The 26,718-nt window shown below is 45.8% G+C and overlaps 1 protein-coding gene across 2 annotated transcripts in view; it reads left to right on the top strand.

Moving 5' to 3' along the window:
• The first annotated feature begins 5,580 nt into the window (after positions 1-5,580).
• Positions 5,581-26,718, top strand: part of JAG1 (jagged canonical Notch ligand 1) — a 36,926-nt gene continuing 15,788 nt past the window's right edge. For both annotated transcript variants that reach the window (XM_034764132.1, XM_034764131.1), the window contains exons 1-5: positions 5,581-6,046; positions 6,809-7,114; positions 17,874-17,925; positions 24,462-24,716; positions 25,930-25,990. In XM_034764132.1, coding sequence (XP_034620023.1) covers positions 5,981-6,046; positions 6,809-7,114; positions 17,874-17,925; positions 24,462-24,716; positions 25,930-25,990 — 740 coding nt within the window. In that variant the 5' untranslated portion in view covers positions 5,581-5,980. The remainder of the gene's footprint in view (positions 6,047-6,808; positions 7,115-17,873; positions 17,926-24,461; positions 24,717-25,929; positions 25,991-26,718) is intronic.

Raw genomic sequence — 26,718 nt, 5'->3', positions numbered from 1 at the left:
TTAAGGTCGTTTTTAATGCAGCTTTCCTCACAACACCCTGTGAGGTACAGATGGGGAACTGAGGCACACAAAGTCTCAATGGACAGATTTTCAAAGTCACAAAATCATTAGTTACTTTTGAAACTACAGGTTTAAAATTCTGCGGGGTTTGAAGAATTGCAGAAGTGTGTTATTTAAAAGGATTGCTTGGCTAGTTGGTGAGCAGGATCTTTGTCTCTAAAACCTAGCTAGCCCAACTTTTAAAATATGGATATTTTCCCCACTCTTCCATTTGTTAAATAGAGTGTAATTAGGGGAGTGGCCTACACATTAAATATTTCCAATTAGTTTCCGACTGTTAAATGATTATGGAAGTGTAATTCCCATTCCACTCAGGTAATGACAAGCTTTAAAGGAATTCAGTCTCACTTTGTAATTAGAGAAATTAGCTTTCTAAGTTTAGATCACTCAACTGTGCAAATGGGTTCATCGGGTGGAATGTGTTGCTCTGAAATGTGTGTCAGCCAGCCATGAAGTGGCCCAGGCACAATCGCTGTATCTGACACTGCCTTGCTTGCCCATCCGGAGGGGTCAATTTCAGGATAATAGGAGGGAAAGAAAGTGTTCAGGGGGCATTTATGGACATGACTTTAGCTAGAAGGCACCCAGGACTCAGTGACATGGCCCGCATTCTTGCAAAAGGCTGCGTTTTGCAAAGGGAATGCAACCCCAAGATAAAGAATTACCTAGCGGGTGACACTTACCTTTCTTTCAACCCCACCCAACAGTGGTTGTAAATGAGGTTTGGACAGGAGAAGGTTGGAGGAAGAAAACCACCTCCGAATGTGTGGGTGGGGCTCAGTACTATTCTGTAGCCCCTCTACAGCCGTGCAATAGAGGCTGTGGCTAGTTCACACCCTGCCACGGGCGGTTTTAAGACCACTATATCCATGTGATTGTTGACCCAATGGTTAGCCCCTCTCCTGAAAGCCGGCCTATACTGGCCTATGCAGAGCTGGCACAGAACCCAGCCCCCACGATCCTGCGTGGAATTTCACTGATCTGCACCAGACATCAACAGGAGTTTTGCCATTGACTTCAGTGAGAGCAGAATCAAACCCCGTCTGAAGAATTTTGAGAAGTGCTGTTCTTAGTTTGCCCTTATATTGCATGATTTAAGGCAATCCTGTGGGATTGTTTTTAGCTGTAATCCAATGAGTCATAGAACTTTAAAAGGAAATTACAACTTCCCTAATGCACAAAAGAACTGATTTCATGACCCCAGATCCTTGCAACCCAGACACTCTTTCTGAAGGCCATGATTCTGGTCCTGCTGAAGACCTGGGATCCAGGCGCTATATTAGGAAACTGATTCAGATCTGAAGTGCAGCATTACATGTAACACTGGCCCACAGCCTGCTACATGTTTATAACTGCTAACGTGGCTGTAACCTCATTATGTCAGAATGGGAAGATTAGCAGAAAGTAACTTTGCACAATGCAAAAAGCTCTGAGCCAAACCGTGAAAGGTTCTGAGAACCTGGTAGGCACCCATATCGCCCACTGACCTCCAGGGAAGTTGTGGTGGGTCCAGACCTTTTAGAATTTGGCCCTATGCTAATGTGCCATTATGACTGAGATTTTAAATACACTGTTATGGCTCTCAAAGCAATCACAAGTCAGCTCCCTTGGGCACATGTAATATGTGTATATTACGGCGTATGCTGATAAATGTATGTCACAGAAACAGTAACAGACTGGCGTAAACTGGCTTAGTGTTCTTGACGTCAGTGGAGTTATGCTGATTCACACCAGTTGAGGAGCTGGCCCTGTGAGTCTAGTGATCAGAGGTGGGGACTGAGAGTTAGGTCTTCTGGGGTAAAATTCTGACTTCACTAAATGAATGGAAATTTTGCCATTGACTTATGCGGGGCCAGAACGTCACCCCTTCTTTCTATCCACCTCTACCACTGACACACTGCATGACTTTGCCCAAGTCACTGAGGGCTGGTCTTCACTACCCACCCGGACTGGCGGGTAGAAATCGATCTCTCGGGGATTGATTTATCGCGTCTCGTCGGGACACGATAATTGATCCCTGAATCGACGCGCGTACTCCACCAGCCCAGGTAGGAGTAAGTGCCGTCGAAGGGGGAGCTGCGGCGGTCGATTTGCCACCATCCTCACAGCGGGGTAAGTCGGATCAGATACATCGAATTCAGCTACTCTATTCCCGTAGCTGAATTTGCGGATCTGAAATCGATCCCCCCCCCGTAGTGTAGACGTAGCCTTAATCTCTCTATACCTTGATTTAGCCATCTGTAAAATGTGTATTCTAATACTGAGAGGTTTAATTCATTGATGTTTGCAAAACACTTTGAGTTGCTTAGATAAGCAGTTTTCTCTAAATGCTGTTACATGTGCCAGGTGACTGAGTCATGGATACTGTGGGAACCATAACTTTGCATTTCCTGAGTACTGGAAAGTACTCATCAGGTTGAGTAACCTTTCACTTAAAGCCCAGCCCCGGACATGCCCTTAAGGCACAGTGCATGCTAGCAGGCAGCAGGATAGTTAAAGCCCCAGAATAACGATGGGTGAATAACATTGGAATTGAATGTGCAATCTAATGAGCACACATTCAAATAAGCACAGAAGTCAGTTCATCCTCCTCCAAAATGCAGCCACTTCGTGGATAAAATACGAGTGTTCACCAGCCCCAGGAACATGACGGAAAACTTTAAGACTGGAAGTGAAGAATAATGCATAAGTAAATCTTTAGCGTTCAAATCCTTTGCAGCTGTGATAATATTGCTACTATCGTATCAAACTCTTCTACTTGACCTCACAACTTAATTAAAGGTGATCTGTGTGAAACTGATCCTACAAACACTTAAGCATGTGCCTAACTTTAAGCCCATATTTAACATTACATATGTGAGTAGTTCCCTTGACTTCACGGAGACTACCCACATCTGTAAAGCTAAGTACATGCTCAGTGTTTGCAGGATCAGGGCCTATGCATATTTCAAATGTGGCATTTGTTGTGTCCTGTGCTGAATATTCCAAATAGCAAAGATAAGAAGGAAACTAATTTTACACTTGCCTCTTTCTGGACCCAAGAGCCTTTTAGCAATGACTATCTCTTCAAGTGAGAACCCATTGTGGACTAGGTCCTCATGTGCATGGAGAAGTCCGCTAGGTCCCTCTGTAGAGTAGTTTTGCAAAAGAATGTTGGATATTATTGTAGAGCCTCCTGCAAACTGGAATGCTAAAACATGGACTGAAATAGAAATGGTCCTAGTCCATTCACACTGATTTGAAAGACTTAGCCATGTTAACATGAATAAGTTCTAAGCAAACACTGATCCTGCAAACACTCAGGCGTATACGTATACAAGCAGCCCCAATGAAATCAATGGTACAACTCATACTTGCAGGACTGGGAACTAACAGTGTTTAAAATGAGATTGAACCTTCCCGAACCACCAGTTTTAGATGCACAGAACTTCTCATCACACCAGGTTTATTTTCTAAGAGGGTGATGTATCTGTGTAATAATGTCACAGTCCTATGTATGAATGGATGTAAAATCACAACATATTGCATGCTACCATGGCAGTACCAGGGAGAGGTACAATTGCTTTTTGGCTGGTTTTTGTACTGAAACTATTCTCTTGAAAGGGAATCCTCTAATTATCTTCCTATTTTTCTGGGGACCTTCAGTAGCCCCAAACATGGCACATTTTAGAGCAGGCAAGGCCTGTGTTGAGAACAAAGGTATTATTTCCAAATATGTAATTCGCTTTTGCCCTAGAACTGAAAACAAGGAAAAGAATTTTGGTTCTGAGGTTGGCTTTTGCATTGCTGGAGGAACTGACCAATGTACAGTACATCCTCTTGAATCGGGGTTCAGTTAGGAGGTATTTCCCCCCCTTTCCCCTCTCCCCCCAGCTCCTGCAACCATGTGCTTGTGTCAGAATCTCAGCTTTCCCCTAAAAACAAAAAGAAACATTTCTAGCCCTGGTGACTGTGAAGAAAAGCGTGAAAGTGTGGCCAAGTATATGTAAGCCATACAGAGAGGCCTGCCTGAGTCTGCAGACAGCCTGAGACAATAACGGCGTGGACTGCCCCATGTATCTGGAGGGGGTGTTAACTCCAAGACCCACTGCTTTAGGAAAGCCCCGTGGACGCCCCCTCCAGCAGAGCACTGTGTGGTTGGCAGGAGAAGCAGCCTGCCGCAATCACAGGCACAAATACTCTCTGAGAAGAGGGGCAAGCACTGGGTACCCCCTGCTTTTCTGGGAGGCAGGGGGGGAAGGGTTCACATACCCCTGCTTCTGCCTCTCTGGGAGACAAGGGGGTCCCATAATGCCTAGGGGGGCAGTGTGTGTGTGGGGGGGTCCCTGGCTGCTTTAATCCAATGTGACTAGGGAATTCCCTCCCTGTCTCTTGCCTTTCCAATGGGGGTAAATGTAACTCAGACAAGAGCTGGAAGGCCCGCCTTGCTGGCAGCGGTGCCAGCCCATTCCCTGCCAGACCTCTCCCCCTAACTCCGCTCCCGGCCAGGCCCGCTTGGGAGCCGCCTACACTGCAGGGCCCCCAGTGCAGCTTCCGCTCGCCGGGCACCCGACGGCAGCGTCCCGCCCAGGGGATTCAGGCGCTGCCAGCCCGGTGCCTGCCTCTCCTCCCCCACCCCGAGTGGGGCGGGCTGTTCCAGAGTCGCCCGGGGGAAGCCGTGTGAACCCAAAGCGGGCGCACCGCGAGCGCCTGGGTCAGACCCAGGGCTGCAGAGGGCGGCCAGGCGATGGGCTCGCTGCCCTGCCCACGTGGCTAGCAGCAGGTTCTCCGGCCCAGGGGCTGGCGGATCACCTGGGGGTTCCCGCCTCGGGTGCGCGCCCGTGTCCCCCGCGCTGCGATCGCGGAGTGTAAAGGGGGGATTTATTGGGGGGGGGTTTGCTAGACCAGCCCCCAGAGGCTTTGCAACCTTTGGGGCTGCTCCTGATGCAGACACACGCGTGCATCGCTCCGGCCCCTTCCTCCCGCAGCCTGGGCTGGATCGCCTGAAATCCGGGGTGGGTCGCCTGAAATCACTTTCCTGCCGCCGCCGAGGGCCGGGTGCTAAGGTCCCCGGTGGATCCGCTACCTGGCTCCAGCAGGGAGCGGGCTTGGCGAGTCCTCTTCCTCCAGGCGGGGCTCTGCACCCCTCTGCATCGGCTTGGGGGGGCTGGATGGGACCTAGCCCCCGGTGCTGCACCCGAAAGGGTTAAGAACCCACCCGTTCCCAGCAGCAGCCCCTGGGGCTTTGACTGCCCCCCTCCTGCAAGAGACCCCTCGGCTGGCTGCAAGCGCCGTTCACACGGGCCCGCTGCATGAAGCTATTCTTCGTGGCCGGCTAATCCGTATCTCCGCCCCGTACCTGCCTGCCATTGCGCTCACCTGCTGCAAAGCTCCCGCCCCACCCCTGCTGCTGTCACGCTCCCCTCCCCCCCCTCCCTCCAGGGAACCAGGCGGTGCCACTTTCCCCCCCCTTCCCCTCCACCCTCCTCATGCATATTAATAGAGACGCATGCGCCGGCTGCGGCTTCCCCTCCCGCTGCCGCGGGATAGATGAAGCAGGCAGGCAGCGGCGGGGCTCCCAGACGGGCTTCCAGCTCCCTCTCTCTGTGCGCGTCGCATGTGTCCCTGTGCGTCTCTCGGGGGGGGGGGGGGGCTCATTGTGCTGCCCTGAGCGAGCGGTGGCAAGTGATTTGAAAGGAAGAAAAGGCTCCGAGTAATCGCAATAAAAAAGAAAAGAAAAGAAAGGCGAGGGCGGCCGAGGCCGAATAAAAGGAGGCCGGGCTGCTTTGCATTGGAGATCGGGGCGCTATTGAGGAGCCGGTGAAAAGTGGTGTTGTTTTCCACTCGTGCATGCTCCAATCGGCGGAGTATATTAGAGTCGGGAGCAGGCGGCAGGAGCAGCGGTCTCGGCGCGAGCAGCGGCAGCGTGCAAGGAGGCGGCATGCCCTTACCCAGGCGACCCGCCCTCGCCCCTCTCCTCCTCGCCTTGCTGTGTCTGCGGGGAAAGGTACGTGAGCGCCAGCGCCCGGGGGGCTGGAGCTGCGGCTGCACGGGCCAGCCCCCCGCTTTCGCCAGGCTTTGCACCGGGGTGGGTAGGGAAGGGGGGGACCTTCCTCCAGCGATTCCTGCGGGTTCCCCAGGTCGCCCCGAAACGCGCCTTTTCTGCAGGCGCCACTTCGGTGCCTGCCAACCAACCTAAAAATCCTTAACCCATATGTGAGTGCTGCAGACAAGGTGTTTGGGACTCATTTCGTGAGATTTGATCCTAGCTTGTGGGGTGGGGGATCCGGCCTTTAGCTACATTTAATTGCTGCTCCTTTCCCCGTTTTGATTAAAAAAAAGCCCCTTAATGGGCACCAGTCACCCCTGAAGATTTTTTGCTTAACCACGTTCATTGCAATCTTTCCTCAAGGCTTCCGTGCACCCGCGCTGATCAATGCTGGCTGCGTTTTAAAATCTTAGCACCTGGTTTTGAGGTCCCTATTTTACAGCGCTGATACCCCCCCCCCCCATTTAATTGGCCTCCCACCGCCTTTCAAGCCGGTGCTCTGGTTCCCCGAGGGGTTTCCCTTGCGGTGTCCCGGCAGGCGTTGGCGATGGGGCTCTGGTCTCATGCCCTCCTGGTATCTGGGAGATGCAAGTGTGGCGCTTCGCAGTGTCCGTAACTCGCTTAAACCCCCCTCCAGTTTGGGACTGAATCCCCCGTGCCTGCTCTCCCTTGTCACAGCCGGTGACCACTTTCTCTCCCTCCCTGTCTTGGGCTGAACAGGTGACTCGAGCGTCCGGACACTTCGAACTGGAGATCTTATCCATGCAAAACGTCAATGGCGAATTGCAAAATGGGAATTGCTGCGATGGCCCCCGAAACCCAGGAGATCGGAAGTGCACGAAAGACGAGTGTGATACGTATTTTAAAGTTTGCCTGAAGGAGTATCAATCCCGGGTCTCTGCTGGCGGCCCTTGCAGCTTCGGCTCCGGATCTACGCCCGTCATCGGAGGGAATACCTTTAATTTAAAATACAACCGGAATAACGAAAGGAACCGGATTGTTCTCCCGTTCAGCTTTGCCTGGCCGGTGAGTCAATCTCATGCTGCGGGGGAGGGCTGCTCCAAGGTGCTCTGCATGGGGAAACCTGTTTCTCCGAGTTGTCATACGGGCGTGGGGGTCTTGTGAAGTCAGTGTGGGGTCCTAGTGGGGGGGAGTGGAGCCTGTCTACAAAGAGGAAAGGGAGCCCCCTAACCCGACCCTGTTAGTGCCTTATAAATCCGAGCCAGGTCTAGCCGGGTCAAGGGAGCAAACCCGGGCTCGCTGCACTCTACAGCACCAATAAGGCTCTTAAGAGTTATAAGGTCAGAAGTTCACTTTTTTTTTTCCCCTTTTGCCACTTAAGGTTTGTGCCTCAGCCAAGAGAGTGGCGGGCCGGGGGCTGTCCAGTGATCCCCTTTGAACAGTGCGTGTCATGCCTGGCTCCCTTCCCTGGGAGTGTTTGGGGAAGCTACCTGCTTTCCCCAAGGGGGAATCTCATTGCAGGCCTTGGTGTTGATGGGAGCTGCTGCTGCTCTTTGCAAACTAGCTGCCAACTTCCCAGGGAATCTTGTTACGGGCTTCAAGGCACTTGCAGACTCCGGAAGCTAAATAAAGAAAAGAGCCCGGGCTTAACTTTCCACCTTGGTTCATTGGACTCTCTTCTCCCCCCCCCTCGCTTCCCCTCCACCGCTGGAGAGTTGGCTCCATGTTCCTGGGTTCCCAGCACCCCTCCCTCCCCCAACAGCTGTGTTTGCAAACTCAGTGGCAGGGCAGAGACCACAAGGAGGTGGGGCCCAGGGCCATGTGCTTTGCTAGAACTGTGCTGTTCTAAGACCTCTGGCAAAGCCTCGGTGCAGAGAGTGGGGAGGGGGCTGACTTCAGTTCTGATGGTGCAACGCACATGTTTAAGTGGGTTTGACCACAATCATGTTGGCTCTTACTGGGAAGCTTTAATACGATCAGGGCTTAAATTCTCAGTGTTTCCCAGAGCTCCCCATGAACCCCCCCTTCACCCACGCTATGATTCTGAAAACTCCAGGGGGGTTGAAAATACCTACTGGAACTTTGCTCCGGACAACTCCGGCCGAACTTAAGCCCTGAATATAGTCAGTTCTCCAAATGGGTCATGAAACCACTGCTTGGAGTACAACAGCTGTCTATACAATCCCCTTCCTCTTGCTATGTACCTGTGATGTGTATACTCCAGCTCTGTTAGGGTCTCCTAAACTGGCTAAGATTTTCAAAGCTGGGTGCTTACATTTAGACTTCTCCACCGCCCCCCCCCCCCCAAAAAAAAAAAAACCCCCCTACCCCCTTTAACCCTCTCCCCCCCCCCCCCCCAGGTGCTGGGAAAGCATAGCTTCACTGGGCCAGCTGAGTGGTAAGCCTTGCTCAAAGTCAGGCCATTCTAACCTAGATGCCTTAATATGGCTTTAGGAGTCTGACCTTGGGCAAGGAAAGAAAGTAAAGTGCTCTTAACTGTCTGCGGGCCTGGGAGAGGAGGGAGTGTCCTTTCCCATCCCCAACCCCTACCCTTACTGGTAAGACTGAAGCCTATGTAAGCTTTCCACCCTCTCCCAAGCTTGGCCCTTCCTCATGGGATAAGAACCAAAGGAGTCCCTGGATCACCATCTCAGTCCCTCCCCCTTCTTCCTCCCCCCAATTGTAGTGCAGGCACTGACTCCATAATCTCAAAGCTGGCAGCCAGCCCTGCGTTCTGAAAATGCCTGTGTTGCCTCCTACCTGCCTTTAGTGGTGGTTCTCAAACTTTTGTACTGGTGACCCCTTTCACAGAGCAAGCCTTGAGTGTGACCCCCCCCTTATAAATTAAAAACACTAGTTTATGTATTTAACACCATTATAAATGCTGGATGCAAAGCGGGGTTTGGGGTGGAGGCTGATGGCTTGCAACCCCCCCATGTAATAATCTTGTGACCCCCCCCCCCCCCCGGGGGGCCCAAAACCCCCTCTTTAGAGAGCGTCAGGTTGGGGATTTTTGTTTCTCTCCCAAGAACTGAAGGCTGCAGGGATAAACCCAAGCCCATGTTTTGAAGCATTACAAAGTACAGTAGTATAGTTTGCGCAACTGTGTTGGAAGTGTAAGCTCTACTTTTTAAAATAGATCAGTTTTATCTCCTTTCAAATATGCCATTGAAAGGATCAAGGGTTTTGTAAAAATCTGTGGTATTTGAAGTACTGCTGGGGCTGTGGTGTTCCTGCTCTGGGCTCTGACATTTTCACAAAGGTCTGGTTCATCTAGGGTGGCTTTTATCTTTCCTTTTTAAAAAAACAAACAAACAAAAAAACCCTTAAATGTGTTGAATTTTTAAGATCATTAGTAACTTGTTCACAGATGTGCAAAAGATGAAGGCATTAAACAACCAGCACCCTGACTGCATGTATTAGCTGGTCTCCACTTAGTGAAAGAATTGCTTCTATTGTCCTGTTAGCTGGATCTAATCAAGCCGGGGAATCCAAGTATAGTAGAAAACCATCTTTGCACCATCTCCTCTCAAGTCTTTTCGATGGTGTGAAGTTAGAAGTGCTGACTCCTATGCGAGAACTCTAATGAATTGTTTCAGACCCTCCACAGAAAACAAGCCATTCTAAGACTGAAGTGATCACCTACTTGTTCACTTATCCAACCTGCTTTCCCTTCCATGGGGAAATGGTGGTTACTACTAGCCATTGTGATTCTTAAAGCATTTGAACAAAGGAATACTTAATGTGGCAAAGCTCTTGTTTGGACTAAAATTAGGTATGCAAACTATTTCAAGAGACCCTACATTTTTTTAAGATAGGAACAGAATATTGAATCACTTTTAATATGGTGCTAATGTGACTCTGAAATGGAAACTTTGGCCCTACTCAATTCAATTACTATATTTATGCTTACTTTAAAACACTATTTTCTCCCCATCTTAAGCGTGAGGACAAAAGTTTGTCTTGTAACAATTTGTCAGATACAGATTTGACTTATATCCACCAGATTGAGAATTACATTGATGGTTAACAGAAGGCAGAGCTAAGTGTTAATCATATTGCCAATTGGCAATTCATAGTCGCCTCTGAATATGCATCAGTTCTGTTATCTCTGTTTGAGGAAGGGCTTTTCTGGGACATTCTTGCTTTAGTGAGTAACATCAGGAAGCCTTGTTGCCTTGACTACACTTTTTTTTTGACATCTTTTTTTTTTCCCATGCCAAACTGCTTCTTTGTGCCTTGTGTGGAAAATAGTTTTAAGACATTTTTAGATCTGTAAAGATTTTTATGCACCAGGCAGGGTTTTAAAAAAAAAAAAGAAAGAAAATCCAAGTTTGCACTGATCACTTTAATTCTTAGACTCCGTTCCTAAAATGAACATAGATCTGAAGTGCTGGAACTCGCCTTCTAAGAACATGGTGTGATTGGCTGTTGTGTAGGTTTTGATCTGTACCCTTGTGAGTAATGGGAGTGAAGATAGTGGGCTGTAAATTCATTTAAGTGATTGGAGGCTTGAATAAGTTGCTAGGCAACAGGGCAACGGACTAGTATGAAGGAAATAAAGAGTACATCCAGAAAGCTGCACCTGCAGCCGTAAGCCAAAGAATGCGCAAATTGTAATTCCTCTTTAAAAATACAACTATACTTTTAGCTAAATGCACAATTCATTTTAAGGTACCGGGAACTTCCTTCAGAACTTCGTACATCCATTAAACCTGTAGGGAAATTTCAACGCAAATCCGTCCATGTTCCTTGCGTTGAAGTTTGTCTTTGCAGGTTGAGAATAATTCTGCTGTCATAAATGGTCAGTCAAAATCCGAAAGGATTAACTTGGAATCAGTTATAAGGACTGCAAAATCTCATGGCTTCTCATGCTTTAAAGGAGCCCTGCATTCATTCAGCAAACAAAGTTCCGCACTGATTGTGTTTATGCAAAGAGATACCTTGGGGTTCATTGAGGTTGTAAACATGAGGCAGGTCAAAGTTGGCCTCCTCTATGGTGCCCATAGCTCAGATTTCAAACTGCGTGTTTATCCTGAAAAATTAAATTGTGATCCTTGTAATCATTTAATGTTGGCACAATTGTGCCAAGGCACCAAGAATCTGAGGTGCAAAAACCTCTAAACTGCTTCACTGCAAAACTTAAACAAAAGTTTTGGATTTCCTATGTTTATTTCACCCTTTGGCTAGGAAAAGTCTTTTTATCAGCAAAACTTATGCCGGTTCCTGAAGATGTGAAAGAAACTCTCTGGACTGGCATTACATATTTTCTTCTTGTAGCCACTAGCCAGAAATATAAAGACTTTTTTTTCTGGTTATAGGTTTTAACAGATGTGTGTAATACCAACATCCCTAATTTTAGGTAGTGCCCCTGTCCAGGGAAGAAGAACATATCCATGTTGGAACATGTGTACCACTTGAATTATTGGTTAACAATGCTTTTCCCCCATCTGAGTGCCATGGTTTGAATGGGCACTGTTCTCCAAAATGGAGTGTGTATTAAATGACATTCTGGAACATAACTGGCATCCAAATTCAAACTTTTCCTAGGACTGTAGAGGAGTGATGTGTTTTTTTGAAAAAGGTACCTCTTCCACTCCTAATCTATCCCTTCTTTAGGGACTCTTGTGTTCCAATCCAGTTTTGGATTTCACCTTCAATTTGAATCCATTTTATTATAGTGCCTTTAGCTGGAGCTGTCCATAAGTAAATCAGTCCCACTAACTATGTTTTGTATGCAGGTTTTTAGTTTGTTGATTTAAATCAAGGCTTGCTCTAGCTGACTTCAGTGGGAGCTGAATTGGGCCCAGGGTAGCCCTCCTTAAAGCGTATATGGAAGCTTCTTTAGATAGCATACATTCGGCACGGTCATCTCATAACTTGTGTAGCTGGATGCCTGACTTTGTATTGCATAAGACTTGATACCTTTTGGGTTAGCTTTCCTCAGGTTAATTAGACCCTTATGTCCCTTTATTTTATTATGGACTGAAGATTAGAGTGCAAAAACGGTAATTCTTCTTGCTATTAAAACTGATGATGCAGTTCATTACATGAGATGCTGCTATTTTGTCTCTCAACTAGAAATTAGTTTTTAATAAAAACGAGATGCAGTTTTCCCAGGCTCAGGCCTAAAAATCCTATGGCACCTGTGGGATTCAGCTACAGTTCTTTAATACACTTTAAAAAAAACCAAACAAACTGGGAACAGCATTGGTCTTAAAACCCCTGAATTCACACTTCGTATAGAATCACTGGCATTGAGGGGCTTTTAGAAAATGCCACTAAACCAGTAACCTACATGCATCTTATAGATGGGGAAAGCTGTCGAAAGAAAACTGAGTGGTGTTAGTGTCTTGTTACTGCATGGAACTCGTGATTCTGTGGTCACTGCCCAACAGCATCAATTACACTCATTACTGTTGTAGTATCCCAAAGAAACTGTAAAACGTGGATAGAGGTGGTTAAAGTGGCTTGTAACTAGTCAAACATTGAGTCCTTTACCAGCTCAGCCCAGTTTTTATGCACTTGGGTAATAAGTAGAAAGGCCTCTTGTTCAGGCTTGCTCTGTGTGAACCTGACTGTTTTGCTTGGCTGGCTACTAGGTATTTTCTCTATTAACCTTGCCACCCTTTTGTAACTGGTGCATTTAATTATCACTGGGATGCTTTAAACAGGTAGGGAGAAGGACAAGAATAGTGGGTAATCTTATTGGGGAGGGTTTAAAGTGACCATTGACATCTTGGCCTACTTACTGGGTCTTTTTGGTGACAAGTGAGAGCTTTGTGAAAAAATAACCTTGTAATCAGATAAGGCACTGATTAAAATGCTATTGTAATATTCTGCCCCCTGCCGCTGAGATTTCCCCCCCGCCGCCCCCCAAACTGAAGTCTGTTAAAATTGAGATGCCATAGTTTTTTAAAGATCTTTTTCTGGCGCATTGTTTGGTTAGTGCATTCTAGTGCTGTGATTAGAATACATTGTAGTCCGGCCACCCAGACGGAGGCATTGCCTGCTAATATTAACCAAGAACAATAGCGTGGCCATACTGACTGCAGTGAGGATTACAGGACATAATGGGGCCTATCCAAAAATAATGCTAATACAGGACAAGCAACAGGAAGCAGCAGTAGACTCAGCGGAGTTCGGCTCCCAGACAAACCATGGACTGACTTCACACAATGGCAACTTCAGCACATTATGTATTCATAGGATACTCTTTATTCCAGCAGGCTTGCCAGATAAGAGATCAGCCTGGCTTATTGGATGCAGCACACATAGTTCGGAGAGCGGTAATTTTGTGTCCTTCATCGTTTGGCAGGAGGAGGACAGCTGTATCAGAGAAGTTCTTGACTGGTTTGGCTTGTGCTGTCAGAGAGAGAGGCTCTTGGCAGTTGCTAATGTAGCTACATTTGTTTGCATGGCCCATTCTTAATGGGGCAATCAAGTGTTTTTACCTCTCTCAGCAGAGAGGAGACGGGGCAAAAAGTTGCTCTATCAAGAGTGAAGTGTGTGATCACATGGGCACATTGTGATTGGTCCTCAGATGTGCTGCCCTGCGTGCGGAGTGTGTTAATGTAACCTTTGAAGTTCTTGAAAGCCAGGGCCTATGGGAGGTGAGGTTACTGCCTGTATAAACACAACTGGAGTGCCATCCAATTTGGGTACACAGAGTAAAACTTGTAGGGTTATGTTTTATGTAGGAAGGCCCAGCGAGCAGCTTGCAAGCTACCTTGTGTTCAACTAAGGAGACAAGTCTCTCTCTTCTTCCTTCTCCTGCTGAAGGGGCCATCCAGTAAATATGTCCAAACCAGTAATCTTCAGCTTTGAAGAGCTGCTCTGTCAACAGATGGAGCAGGAACTAACGGGATGGCCCCGATGTGATCAGGTGTTCGTGTGGTGTCGTCTCGACTCCGTGTCGTCATGTGGTGATGTGGCACCACAGTGAGAACCTTGCTGAGCAATCTGAGGAAGTGGTATTGTGGCTAGCTGTAAATCTGTTCTGGGCTCTGTCTGTCTGTCTCGCTCTCCCCCTCCACCCTCTGGAGGTTTTAAAGTGTTCCTCATTTTTCTTCCCTGCCACGCCTCCTTCTAGCTAATGGGCGGAGTTGCTGCGGCTCTCAGCTCACTGTCTCCTGTTCCAGCGTGGAGTGCGTAGGGACTGGCACGCTGCCTGAGACCCAGGCAGAGCGAGAGGGGAGTTGCAAGTCAGGCTTGTCTCCACATGTGGCTGTCAGGGCACAGGTTGAGCATTGCTGTGGTTAACCTGATTTCCCTGTTTGACAGAAGAGAAGCATGTACAAAAGTCAAATCGGACTTCCCGCTGCTTGTCGTGAAGCATGCGAAACACTGAATTGGCAGGTGTCTTGGGTGGTTAACTTTCTAGGACAGGAGTCGCAACCCCCAAAGGGGGGATATCCCTTCCCAAACGACAAGGACGTTCCTCTGCTGCTCTGTCCGGTTGGATCACTATTCTTCATGTGGGGATCAAGATCCCAAAGGGTCTAATGATTTTTTTTGGGGGGAGGGAGCTTTAAAGGAGCTTGCTTCCCCTCCCCCCCACCCCCTACCAGTCCTCAGCACCTGCCTTTTGAAAATCTGGCCTCTTTAAGCTGTCTCAGTTTTGGCCCTTAAAATTTAGTCCCCTGTGAAAACATTGACACCTATTTCTTCCAAAGCTTTCTCTGCTTTTTAAACCTGTCCTGGATTATGCATCCATTCTGGCTGTGATTTAAAACACTGAATAATCTGAAGAGGCGGCGTTATCCTGTCACACCCTCACAAGTGACCACCAATGACAGATTTAAAGGGTCATGAAAGTTCTTCATGGGTTCTGTCCTCTACAGATCAGGAATAAATATGGTGATTGTTGGCTTAGAACTGCCCTTACGGTTCTCAACACTCTTTGGTTTCACTTCACTATCTAACTAACCTCCACAAATGTATTTCGTGCTCCCTATACTATCTACCATAAGCCCAGCTATTTTAACGATCTCCTAGCTTTGGTAAACTCGTTCAGATGTCACCGTGATGGTGTATTTGTAACATGTTCTTGGTTTTGATTAAACCATGAGTGTGTGAACATTCTGCAAACTAGTGGCTTGAAGTTCCTTTCTAGCATGAGAGCAAAGCTGGCTTGAATCTTTGCCTTCTGGTCAAAATCAGATTTATAGTGGCTAATTGGGTGTGACTCCATCATAGTTCACTGCTGATTTGCTGCCTGGTACCTTGCTTTGATGGAATAAGGTGCATGATGTGGAATTCTTGTGTCTGGATGTATATTTATTCAAAGATGTGCAGAGGTCAGTTGTGGGCATGGGAAAAATTAAACCTCCCTGCTGCAAGTAGTCATTCCTGAGATATCTTAACTGTTGATCTGTAAAGTGGGGATGATGGGCACCTTTTAAAATAGTCTAACATCTCAACACTGTGTAGTCTTTGCAGAGAAATTCCTTATCATGGGATGGTTAGATTATTGCAATCATCTGATAGCATCTTAGGGGGTTTACAAGCTGTTTTTTTTGAAAGTTAAAAAAAAAAAATCTAGTTGATAAACTTCCTTGAGCACAAATTTTTCACTTTGTCAGGGAGGGCACAACCAAGTGGATGAAATGACATTTCTCTTCCGATCCTAAAATATGGCTGTCTTTAGCTAAAAAAAAATTCTGTAAAAATACTTGCAAAGGTAGATTTTTATTGTATTATTTTTTTTTGGAGGGAGGAGCTTGCCCTGTTAAGTGTTGTTTTAAATGAAGCCCTGTGGTTTGTTTGAAAATTGGTTACACAGGTATGTGGCAACAGTAGCTCTTAAAGCAGGGATTCTGCCTTTCCTTTCCTCGAGGGTGGATTGTGTTGGTAAGCAAGCCTAAGGATTAAGCAGGGACTGTTGCTATGTGTTTAGACGGAACATCTTTCGAAACAATTATGCAAGGCCAAAAGGAAAACATCCTTAATTTTATTGAAATAGTGCAAGTTGTTGTCATAATTTATTCTCAGTTGTAGCATAATATTTTTGCAAGCTTGCTGTAACATGTCACGCTCTCTGTTTTGGGTTTGGCAGTGTTGTAATTAAACAGAGGCGGAGAGGTGACGGTAGCCCTGCCACAAGTGAAATGAAATGCACATTTAATTATGTCTCAGGAATTTTTACCTCTGACTTGTGTGGGAAAGCCTCCTAAAGCTGTTTCAGAGCATTTCCTCCAAGTTGCAAGGCTTTTCCCAGAATAGTAACAAATAATGTGTAACTTTATTGATGAAATATTAACCAAAAATGGTTAGGGCCGATCTATACTTTGCTGGGAAGGTTGGGCACATGTCTTGGCTTGCCCAGTTTTGCTTGCTTTTTCAAAGCATTTTCCCACAGTTATCAGTGAACGAAATGGAATCTGAGTCTGCTTTGAATATGAAACGTATTTAGGCTAGATTCCAAGCTAGTGTCCATCACAAATGAGATTTTTTTTTTTTCCCAATTCAAAGGCTGCATGCTGTGTCCAGTCGTGAGAAATTAGTTGGCTTTGACTTTTTGGGGGGAGGGGAGGCCGGGACGGGTTTTGAAGTCTGCCTGATGCATACACCTTGCAGCTATAGCCTTTTATAAACGGGGTTTTGTTTCTGGTAACACAGTATTTAATTGCTACATGCGACTCCCTTTACAAATGGACTGATATGTACTGCTGGCGAGAATAGAAGTCGGTGTGAGAAAAAAACCCACATGACTCTCAACTTCTCTTGCACAAGATTCTAACTTATGGATCATTGTTTTTCACACACCCTCCCTCCAAATGGTTAGACTGACATCTGACTAAGTCAAACACACCACCTCTGTTTCCTTTTTTTCTAAATTCTTAACCTTTTGACTCTTTAAAAATTTGTATCTAAGCCTAGACACTTTTGGTAGCATGACTGGATTGGGAAGGACGGGGGATACAGAATTGGGCTAGAACATAGCCTAATAAAGGTGGGGAAAGTTCTAATGACTTTTGTTCCTGAGTCAGGTTTGACGATAAAGGGAGCTTAGCTGTAGGATCTGGCATATTTCCAGCCTGAAGCAGTCTCTTTGGTTAGTGGAGCTGCTGATCATTATTATGGGAATGCTGGAGACCTGATTGGCAGATTAGTATGTCTATAAATGTGACACATAGGTGTGTACTACTTCTCCCGCTTCCCTAATTCTTCCAAATAGTATGATCCGAGGCTTTGTTTGACAGAGCCTCTCCCTCCCCACCCCCTTCCGAGATTCATCAGTTCTTGCCTTAGTTACCTGATACTTGTGGGAGCAGTGACGGCCTAGTGCAGACAAAGCTTTCAAAGGGGTGCTGAAAAGCAAAGCCCTCTAGAGATTGCACTGCCGAGGCCAAGCAGAATAATCTTTGCAACACCCCTTGCTTTCAGGATGGAAAAAAATGTCGGGATCTAAAACAAAATACAAAGCAGAAGTTTTGTAACTAAAACTCTCTTCAAGCCGCTGTGTTTTTTCCCTTTCCCCCCCCCCCCCCCCATGCACTTTTGCTAAACTCGCTAAATTCTAACTTACAGCATCGTGTCAAAAGCTGTACTTCCTGGTTAAGTACATAAGATGCATTAGTGATGACCAAGATGAGCAATTCAAGGTGAAAGGTCTCAGTCAGACTGGATAAGGTGACTTAAGAGGTTACAAGAGGATCATGTTTGTCTCGAGTATAATCTGTTGCCTATTTAGGTTTTCAATGGATACAGTCTCAAGTGAGAGATGGCAATTTGATTTTTATTTTATTTAAAAATGTTTGCTTTTTTTGAAAGCTGCTATTTGAGGTACAGTACTAATATATATATATTTTTTGTTTTGCAGCGATCCTATACGTTGCTTGTTGAGGCATGGGATTACAGCAATGACACTGCTAGTAAGTATTCATTCCTTGGTTTACTCATTCAAAACTCTTCAATCAGCTCTCTGCTGAAAGGCTTTTATGTGAACAGGGCTAGTTTGTGACCTTCTTCTTCCACAAATTGAGGGTGGGACTTCTGCTGGAGCTCTGTTTATAGTTCTAAAGCACCGTGCAGGAAGTAGGGAAGTCACACAATGCAGGGATCTGGAGCGCAGACTGCAGAGTCTGGGTCTATGATAAGCAAGGATAAGGTACAGCCTACATCAGTTCTGGGGAGGGGAAAAATCCAAGTAGCAACGAAGGGTACAATTTTTAAAAGCGCTTAACTCCCCTTTTTAAAAAACTACTTGAGTACCAGGAACCTAAGGCTAGGTCTACACTACCCGCCTGAATCAGCGGGTAGAAATCGACTTCTCGGGGATCGATTTATCACGTCCCGTTGGGACGCAACAATCAATCCCCGAATAGACGCTCTTACTCCACCAGCGGAGGTGGGAGTAAGCGCCGTCGACGGGAAGCCGCAGAGGTCGATTTTTGCCGCCGTCCCTACAGCGGGGTAAGTCGGCTGCGATACGTCGAATTCAGCTATGCTATTCGCGTAGCTGAATTTGTGTATCTTAAATCTACCCCCCCCCCCGTAGTGTAGATGTAGCCTCAATCCTCTTGACTGTCAATGGGATTTAAGTGTCAGTCACTTAAGCACCCTTGAGAACTTTTTCCTAGGCTACATATCACTTCTAAAAGCCACAGTGAGACTTATTGTAGTCATTATCCAAATGATTTTAGAATGATGAAAGATGAGAAACTGGTGGTAGTACTTGTTTTTCTTGGGCGGAGGGGGGGGGGAGGAGAAATAGGTTCTCTATCTAGGGATTTGTATTCAGGAACTGAAAATATGTAGCAGACACCACCCGATAAAGTTGGCTGAAACATGGGGGATGTGTGAGGGGGAAGATCTTCCCCTGGAATGTCTTTGTTCGGTCAATTTCTTTGTCCTTATGTGGTCAGTTTCGGCTTTACATGCTAGTCAGAGGAAGCTATAAACCCCAATGGCTCCTGAGCTGTGCTGCTGATATCCAGCTGTCACTGGGGTGTGTATACCTATAATTAAACGTTAATATTCACTGTATAAACTACACTAAATTTAGGAGTTCAGGCTTGTCCCTCTATTGTAGTTCCTTCTCTGGGTCCCTAAGACTCCCATGCTACTGTTGTCAGAAGCAAAATTGCTGATTGTGTCAAGGAGTTGGAAATGCTCTGCCAAATGTTGTGAAGAAAATACCAGACCTTCTGTCCATCAACCTGATGTCTGTGCCCCCTTTCCACCCCGCAAAATGCACTGAGCCCTACTTGAACTGTGAAGACAGAAACTACTTAAATCATCCACAGCTTGGGACTGGAATGGGCTCCAGACGCAGCATGGTAGTGGGACCCACAGATATGTGTGAAGTGCCAAAGCCCTACTCTTTCAGTTAAATCTGTAGGGGCAAACCCCTGTGCCTGCATGGACCCCACAGAGGCTGTGCTTGGGCACAGGGATCCCTCTGCACAGATCAGATTTCAGGAACAGGTGCAACTTTCTAAGAAGTCCCACTAGTTCCACAGATTAAGGTCACACGTAACAAAACTCATGAAAACTGCCAATAAGTGATACCCATGCTCTCCCTTCCTGTCTAGGGCCTGGTCTATGCTGGGGGATGATGGGGATCAATCTAAGTTGCGCAACTTCAGCTACGTGAAGAATGTAGCTGAAGTCGACGTACTTAGATTGACTTACCGTGGTGTCTTCACCGCGGTGAGTCGACTGCTGCTGCTCCCCTGTCAACTCTGCCTGCGCCTCTCGCCGAGCTGGAGTACAGGAGTCGACGGGGGGGGTGGGGGGGTCAATTTATTGTGTCTAGACTAGATGTGAAAAATTTACACCCCCCCTCCCCCGCTGGATCAATCGCTGCCCGCCGATCCAGCGGGTAGTGTAGACGTACCCTATGACTAATGACACTCTGATAGAGCGGCATGCATGATTTGAAGTCTAGGATCACTGCTCAGGGAACCTTACGGCCTTGGTTGCACAAACTTTATTCAAGGGGAAAAATATCTATAGGTGCTTCTATACTGGCAGTGTCAAATTATAAACAGAAGAGGTCTGCATTTAAAATGAAGGTCTTGTTTACTGTAAGATCGCAGGTTTTTTTTCAGCCTGGATCTCTGCCATTTCTACTATTATTGGAGCTCATCTTTTTTTCATGAAACAGACTTTCCAAAACTTCACAATGAATCCTTTCTTTGCTCTAATCTTCTGGAAGCAAAATTGTCTTCAGAGAAAACTGCCTCATGGTTCCTCCCCCCCACCCGCCCAAACAGCATGTTTGACCCAGTGCAGACTTGGTCTTGCATATGTTCCTGATTAAACTCTCTCTCAATAGCTTTACCATTGTATATTTTTAATTGGGTCATCTAAGTGACCCTACTGCACAAACACTTCCTCCTTCCTGGAGTGTCACCACTTTGCTGACAGTAGACTCCCCCATCTTTAAAGGAGATCTCCATAGAATTTTTAACAGGGAATGCTAAGCTTTCAATAAAATTCTTAAATAGTTAAAGTTCTGTAGGCTTCTACAGCATTTCCTCTGCAACCTTAAGAATTTAATTTCATTAAATTCTACTGGACTTTTTTTTCTTTAGGGCTGTTGGAAAAAGTAGGACATAGTGTCATGGTGTCCTGGACACTGCTCTAGTAGGGTTCATTGTTTTAATGGCATATGACAGACCTGATGGAAATTTGGTCATTTAAAAAAAATCTAGACTTGACCTTCCCTTCTCTGTATCCTTGTCTTCCCCACCAGCAGTTTTGCTGTATCCCATGTAGCACTTAAGGCGAAACCGTGGCTCCATTGGGTATGTCTACACTGCAATTAAAAACCTGCAGCTGGCCCGTGCCAGCTGACTCTGCTCACCGGGCTTGGGGCTGTTTAATTGTGGTGTAGATGTTCAGGCTCAGGCTGGAGACTGGGCTCTAGGACCTTGCGTGGTGGGAGAGTCCCAGAATGTCTACACTGCAGCTAAACAGCCTGATCTCAGCAAGCCGGAGTCAGCTGGCATGGACCCGCCGTGGGTTTTTAATTGCAGTGTAGACATACCCATTGAAGTCCAAGGGAGTTTGACTTCCATGGGGCCAGAATTTAACCCAGAGGTGTTCTTAGCTTTGTCCTGGATTAGGTTCCAGCTCACTCCCATTGTCTGTTGTTGCTTCATCAATAAAATAAATGGAGCTGACAAGGGGTATGACCAAGTGCTATTGTAGCTTACTAGTATCCGTTGCATGTGAATTCAAGTCAAGCATAAGAGGCTTCAGCATCATGTAAATTAAACCATAGCTGGAAGATGTTTGGAGGCCAAGATTTTAAAAAGTGACCAATTTAGTGGCCAGAGATACCTTATGGTGCCTAGCTTTTCTGAAGGTGGGTGCTCAGCAGTTTCTGAAAATCGGGCCCCTACAAGGCATCTCAAGTTGGATATCCAACATTGCTGGTCACACTTGAAAACTGTGAATCATAGAATATCAGGGTTGGAATGGACCTCAGGAGGTCATCTAGTCCAACCCCCTGCTCAAAGCAGGACCAATCCCCAGACAGATTTTTGCCCCAGATCCCTAAATGGCACCCTCAAGGATTGAACTCACAACCCTGGGTTTAGCAGGCCAATGCTCAAACCACTGAGCTATCCCTCTCCCACCCCTCCAAGTATTTTTTTTTTTTTTTTTAAGAACTTTAGCTGCACCACCCCAAATCAAAAAGAAACATTAATAGCTCTGCAGCTTAGCCAAACACTGCCTGAACCCTACCAGCTCTCTGGTGTTAAGAGCCGCGTACAAGCTTTAATATCATCAGAGGGCTTCTCTCTTCCACCTCAGCAGTTGCCAATTGGTTAATGTTTCCTCTAACCCCTTTATCAAAGCTTGGGATCCCAAGTCAGAGGTCATCAAGGGAATTATGAAGATCATGTTCTCTAGGCTGGCTGGCTTCATTCTTATTACTTAGTGTTTGCTCCTTATTAATCTGGTGTGGACTGGGAGTAGAAGGACTGTGGTGTCCTCTCCTGTGCTTCCAGGTAAGACTAGGTTGAGGGTGGGAAAAGAATACAAGGAAGAACATGGCATACTTGATTATGAAAATGCCTTTGCTCTCTGAGTGATGGCTATTGGCAGGTGTTGATCAGGGTCATGTATGCCCACATGAGCTCTCATCAGGAATTGTGTGCAGTATTACTGTGACCTGTATCCAAGAAAGATACTTTAATGGTAACCAAAAAAGACCAACTCCAGTCATCTTTATTTCATGGTAAAATTGAATGCACTAAGGGCCTGATCCAAAACCCATTGTATTCATGGGAGTGCTGCCATTGGGTTCAGCAGGCTGTGGCTAAGGGCCTAAAGGACTAAGCAGTTTGAGTGAAACATGGCAGAGCTACCTATCTGTGCATACAGGCTCCCAAATGATATGGTGGAGGCAAGAAGAGGGAAGCTCTGTACCATTTTTTTGAAGGAAACACGGCTTTCTGGTGCCATGGAGTGAAACGGGTATGAATATGTGAAGGAACAATTCTCAGCTTCAAAAGCAAATCAGTTCTATAATCCTGCTGGTAAACTGTCTCTGTTACCACTAGCCTCTTCCTCATTCAGCATGAAAGGATGAAAAGGCACCGGGCTGGGATTGGGCAGAGTTGTGCTGCAGACTCAGTGCATGCCCTTGGCAAAGTCACTTAGACCCCAATTCAGCAAGGTACTTAAGCATGAGTGTATCTTTATCCGTTGAGTAGTCCCACTGAAGACCAACTGATATGTGCTTAAGTACTTTGCTGAACTGGAGACTAATTTTACAGAAATAAGCTCACAAGGTATTCCTTTATCCCAACAGAATTGCATTTAAGCTACAGTGTTGTACTGATGCAACTATACTAGTTTGAAATCAACCTAGTTAAAGCCGTACAAAAACTGTCTGTTCATAATGGGGGGGACCAACATTACAAATTATTCATAGTTCTGAAAAATGAGTTGGAAAGAAAACATTTTTAAAACATAAAGTAAATAAGAAGGTGGTGCCATTAACTCTAAACTGTAAAAATGCAATAGACGCTGGACTCCTGAACCCAAGAATACCATGACAGTTTAAACACAGATCAACAGGCTTCTCTGGTGGGATAGTGAATACTTCGATTTATTTAGCTCTCTTTAGCTAGAGATGAATTGTTACTGCTCTGAATAACTGTCGTCTTGTTTGGAAGTTCCTTCTGAAAGCTAAAATTGGGCTCTCATGAACACATTCAAAGAAATTTAGAAAGAAAATAGCCCATGTCTTAATCAGCTTTGCAAAAGTTTTATTCGCCTTCAAGTCTGCCTTATGTAAAGTCCCATACTTTAAGTGTTGAAAGAACAAGTAAATGTTTTGATTCATTTTAATTCTTAAATGTGATAGTCCTTCAGAGAGAGCATTCTAACACATTAGTGGCAAAGGGCCCTTCTAGCTAGAATTTTTCTGACTCTGGATTATGCTCCCATATACAGAAGTCTGGCCTGGTACTTTATTTTGTTTTTGCACTGGGTTTGCAAGGGTATTTTGGCTATTTTATGATAAACTTTCACTCTGTAGTCAAGTGCTGCTAGCAGCAGGTCGTAAGGCAGTGTCAGATCATTTTAAGTCACAAGACCTGAACTACGAAGTGAAATACCACAGATATATACAATGTTCCATGCTAATGTGAAATATTATTATTTCAGGCTGTGATTTAGACAGTTGTACGTTTCTAAAAGCCAGAAAATTTTGCTGGAACTAAATGTCAAGTACAAAGTTTAAACTCTTTAAGGAGAGAAGGGGAAATCTATACTCCACATATAAAGCAATTTGAGTTATTTGTACAGATCTCTGTTAGGCGAGTGTCAGCTAACATCTAAAGAGCTAATTTTCACAATATTTCCTGGCCAAAACGGAGTGAGAATCACTTATACCAAATGTCACTAGATTTCTCATGTAGAAAACTCTTTATACCTGGCTTCCAGAAGCCTGCAAGCCTTTTGCATGTGTCTGTCCAATTTGAAAGGTTACCTTATTAGGCTATAATATTAGGGCTGGAGGTTTTCACAAATACTGTAACAGACAATACAATACTACTTGAACAAGCGGAGCAAAATGCACAATGCACCAAGCTTAGATTTCTGTCCCTGTCATAGGTAGGAGTAAATGCAATTCTGTTTTCCTCCTCGATTTGCTAATCTTATGGTTCTTATTGGGAGTCTTAAGTGAGAGCTATTCAAAAGGGGCGGTCAGCATTAGCCTAACTGTTCTCACTGTGGTCAGTCTGGCTTCTGTTCAGTACACAATACGTGCATGTCCGTTAATGGCATATAGGCTTTGGGGCAACTGTTTTCTTAATTTTGGAGACCCTATTAAAGCCAGCCTACAGCAGTCTCTCGAAATCCTGTTTGTGAGACTGACTGACTTCCATCCAGTTCAGATGACCAACAAAGCGTTAACCTCCCCTTCACTTCTGACTTCTAGATCCTGATAGCATTATCGAAAAGGCATCGCACTCCGGTATGATCAATCCGAGCCGTCAGTGGCAGACTCTGAAGCAAAACGCAGGCATTGCCCATTTTGAGTACCAGATCCGCGTGACTTGTGATGAGCATTACTATGGCTTTGGCTGCAACAAGTTTTGTCGACCGAGAGACGACTTCTTCGGCCACCATACCTGTGATCAGAATGGCAACAAGACTTGTCTGGAAGGCTGGATGGGGCCAGAATGCAGCAAAGGTTTGTAACTAGTTTTGAAGGATGTACTGATAACAGTCTTGGATAGTTCAGTGGACACGGAGCACTTAACCTCAAGGTTGCTATTCTGTTGCCTGCTAATGTCAGCCCGATTCCTAGAGGATAACCATCCACACCATCGTAACCCCTCACCGGTGCCTTTGTTGGTAGCCAGGCCAAGGATTGATTGGGCAAGGACTGTTCTATCCAGTTCAGGGTTCAGGTAGACTGGCTGGACCGCATACTTATTGATGCTTTCTCTGTTTTTGCAGCTACCACGGCTGCCCATGTACCCATTATATAGATAATGGATTTTATTCTATGGGGCTTTCTATTTAATGGGCAGAATTTTCAAAAGTGCCTAATGACTTGTTTAAACGTTACCCAGCATCTCTTTTGAGCCCCATATCAATTCAAGAAGCATTGGAATATTAGCAGGTGTCCTCTTCAATTGAGTAACATTGATTACCCACATCATAGCCTGGGGGTGAAATCTGGCCTGAATTGAAGCCGGTGGGGGTTTTGCCACTGACTTTTAACGAGACCAAGATTTCCCTCATGGGGCAGAACGTCTTGTGTGCCGCGTCAGAGCGAGCAGGAAGACGAGACCTGCCGTGAAGCTGAATGCGGCGGAAAGGCTTTTTATTTGCCCAGCGTTCCAGGCTGTCTCCTACATGAGTGGACGTTGCGGAGCGTGTTCTCAATCCCTTAACAGTGTGAACTTTGGCAGGAGAAACGCAGAATGCTGAAGTGGAAGAATGGATTGTCAGCAAAACGTGTGATAAAATATAGGTGCAGTTTCAATCTAGACCCATTGAAATGGTGTGTGCACACAGGTCTGGGAGAATACAGCTGGTTATTACCAAACCAACTAGCACTGTATTTTTTGGTAAGGTGAGGGAAGAGCTCCTCTCACCTGCAGATGCAGAAAGAGAAATTCTTGTAGAACAGCACGGGGTGCAAGTTTATTAGGCACAATGGCTTCTCTGGGGTTGACACAAGTTCTTAAAACAGCATTATGTGGGATCCCTATTTACAGTTAGCTGCCTGGATGGATTTGCTGTTGTAAGGCACACCCTACATCTTTCCAGTAGAGTTGATATAAGAGACCTGTTAAACCTTGGCTTTGGTAGGATTACAATGCTAGCTAGAGATTAAAACATTCCCACGAGCGGGAAATGGACAGCATACTTACTGATGCTTTTTCTCTTTGCAGCTATTTGCCGTCAGGGTTGTAGTCCCAAGCATGGTTCTTGCAAAACTCCAGGAGAATGCAGGTAAATAAACTGATTTTTGCTAACAAATTTGTAACCACTCCTGCTGTGAATGCTGGACAAGGGGAGAAGTCGAGCTGTCCAGCTATTTCAGGCAAGGGCATCTTGTTCATGTCCGTTGCACTGAATAAGCTATAAATGCATCTGAGACTTTAAGGGGGGGAAAAAAGCAAATGGCGGCAGCATTTATGAATTGAATGGGCTAAAAACAAATTGTGGTGAATGCTTCCTAATGAGCAGTAACTAATTGCATCTGTATAAATTGGTGCAACTTGTCTTTTAAAATGGAGGGCTGATTATGGGCTTTTCTGCCAGCAGTTCTAAATACAGCGTTGCTTTTCTTCCTTACTTTCCCACTCCCGCCCAGCTTTTCCCATCAATAGGCAAAAGTCAAGCATTCTTTAGAATGGGATTAGTAAAATCTCTTGGTTCTTTGGCTTTTCTGAGCCAGGCTCTGAGTGCTGAGAGGTTAATAGCGGGGATGGAATCTTGTCAGCAGACACTGATGAATGCAGAATTTTGTTGCTGTGCTTTGAAGTCGATTCCGGTCTGGGCAGGAGACAATGAAGAGCAGAGCTTAGACATAACTGAACAATTTAACAATTAAATTTTTGGAATGTCTTGAATTTATTTGTTTGTATTGGTATTTACAATAGGGGGAGGCTTATTCCCTGATCAATGCAGAGTATTGGATATTTCAACGTCGACGCTACTTAGAGACAAACTGTGTT

The sequence above is a fragment of the Trachemys scripta genome, chromosome 3 (assembly GCF_013100865.1).
Source record: "Trachemys scripta elegans isolate TJP31775 chromosome 3, CAS_Tse_1.0, whole genome shotgun sequence".
In the NCBI taxonomy this organism is placed as follows: Eukaryota; Metazoa; Chordata; order Testudines; family Emydidae; genus Trachemys; species Trachemys scripta.
This window is presented reverse-complemented; position numbering and strand designations above follow the sequence as displayed.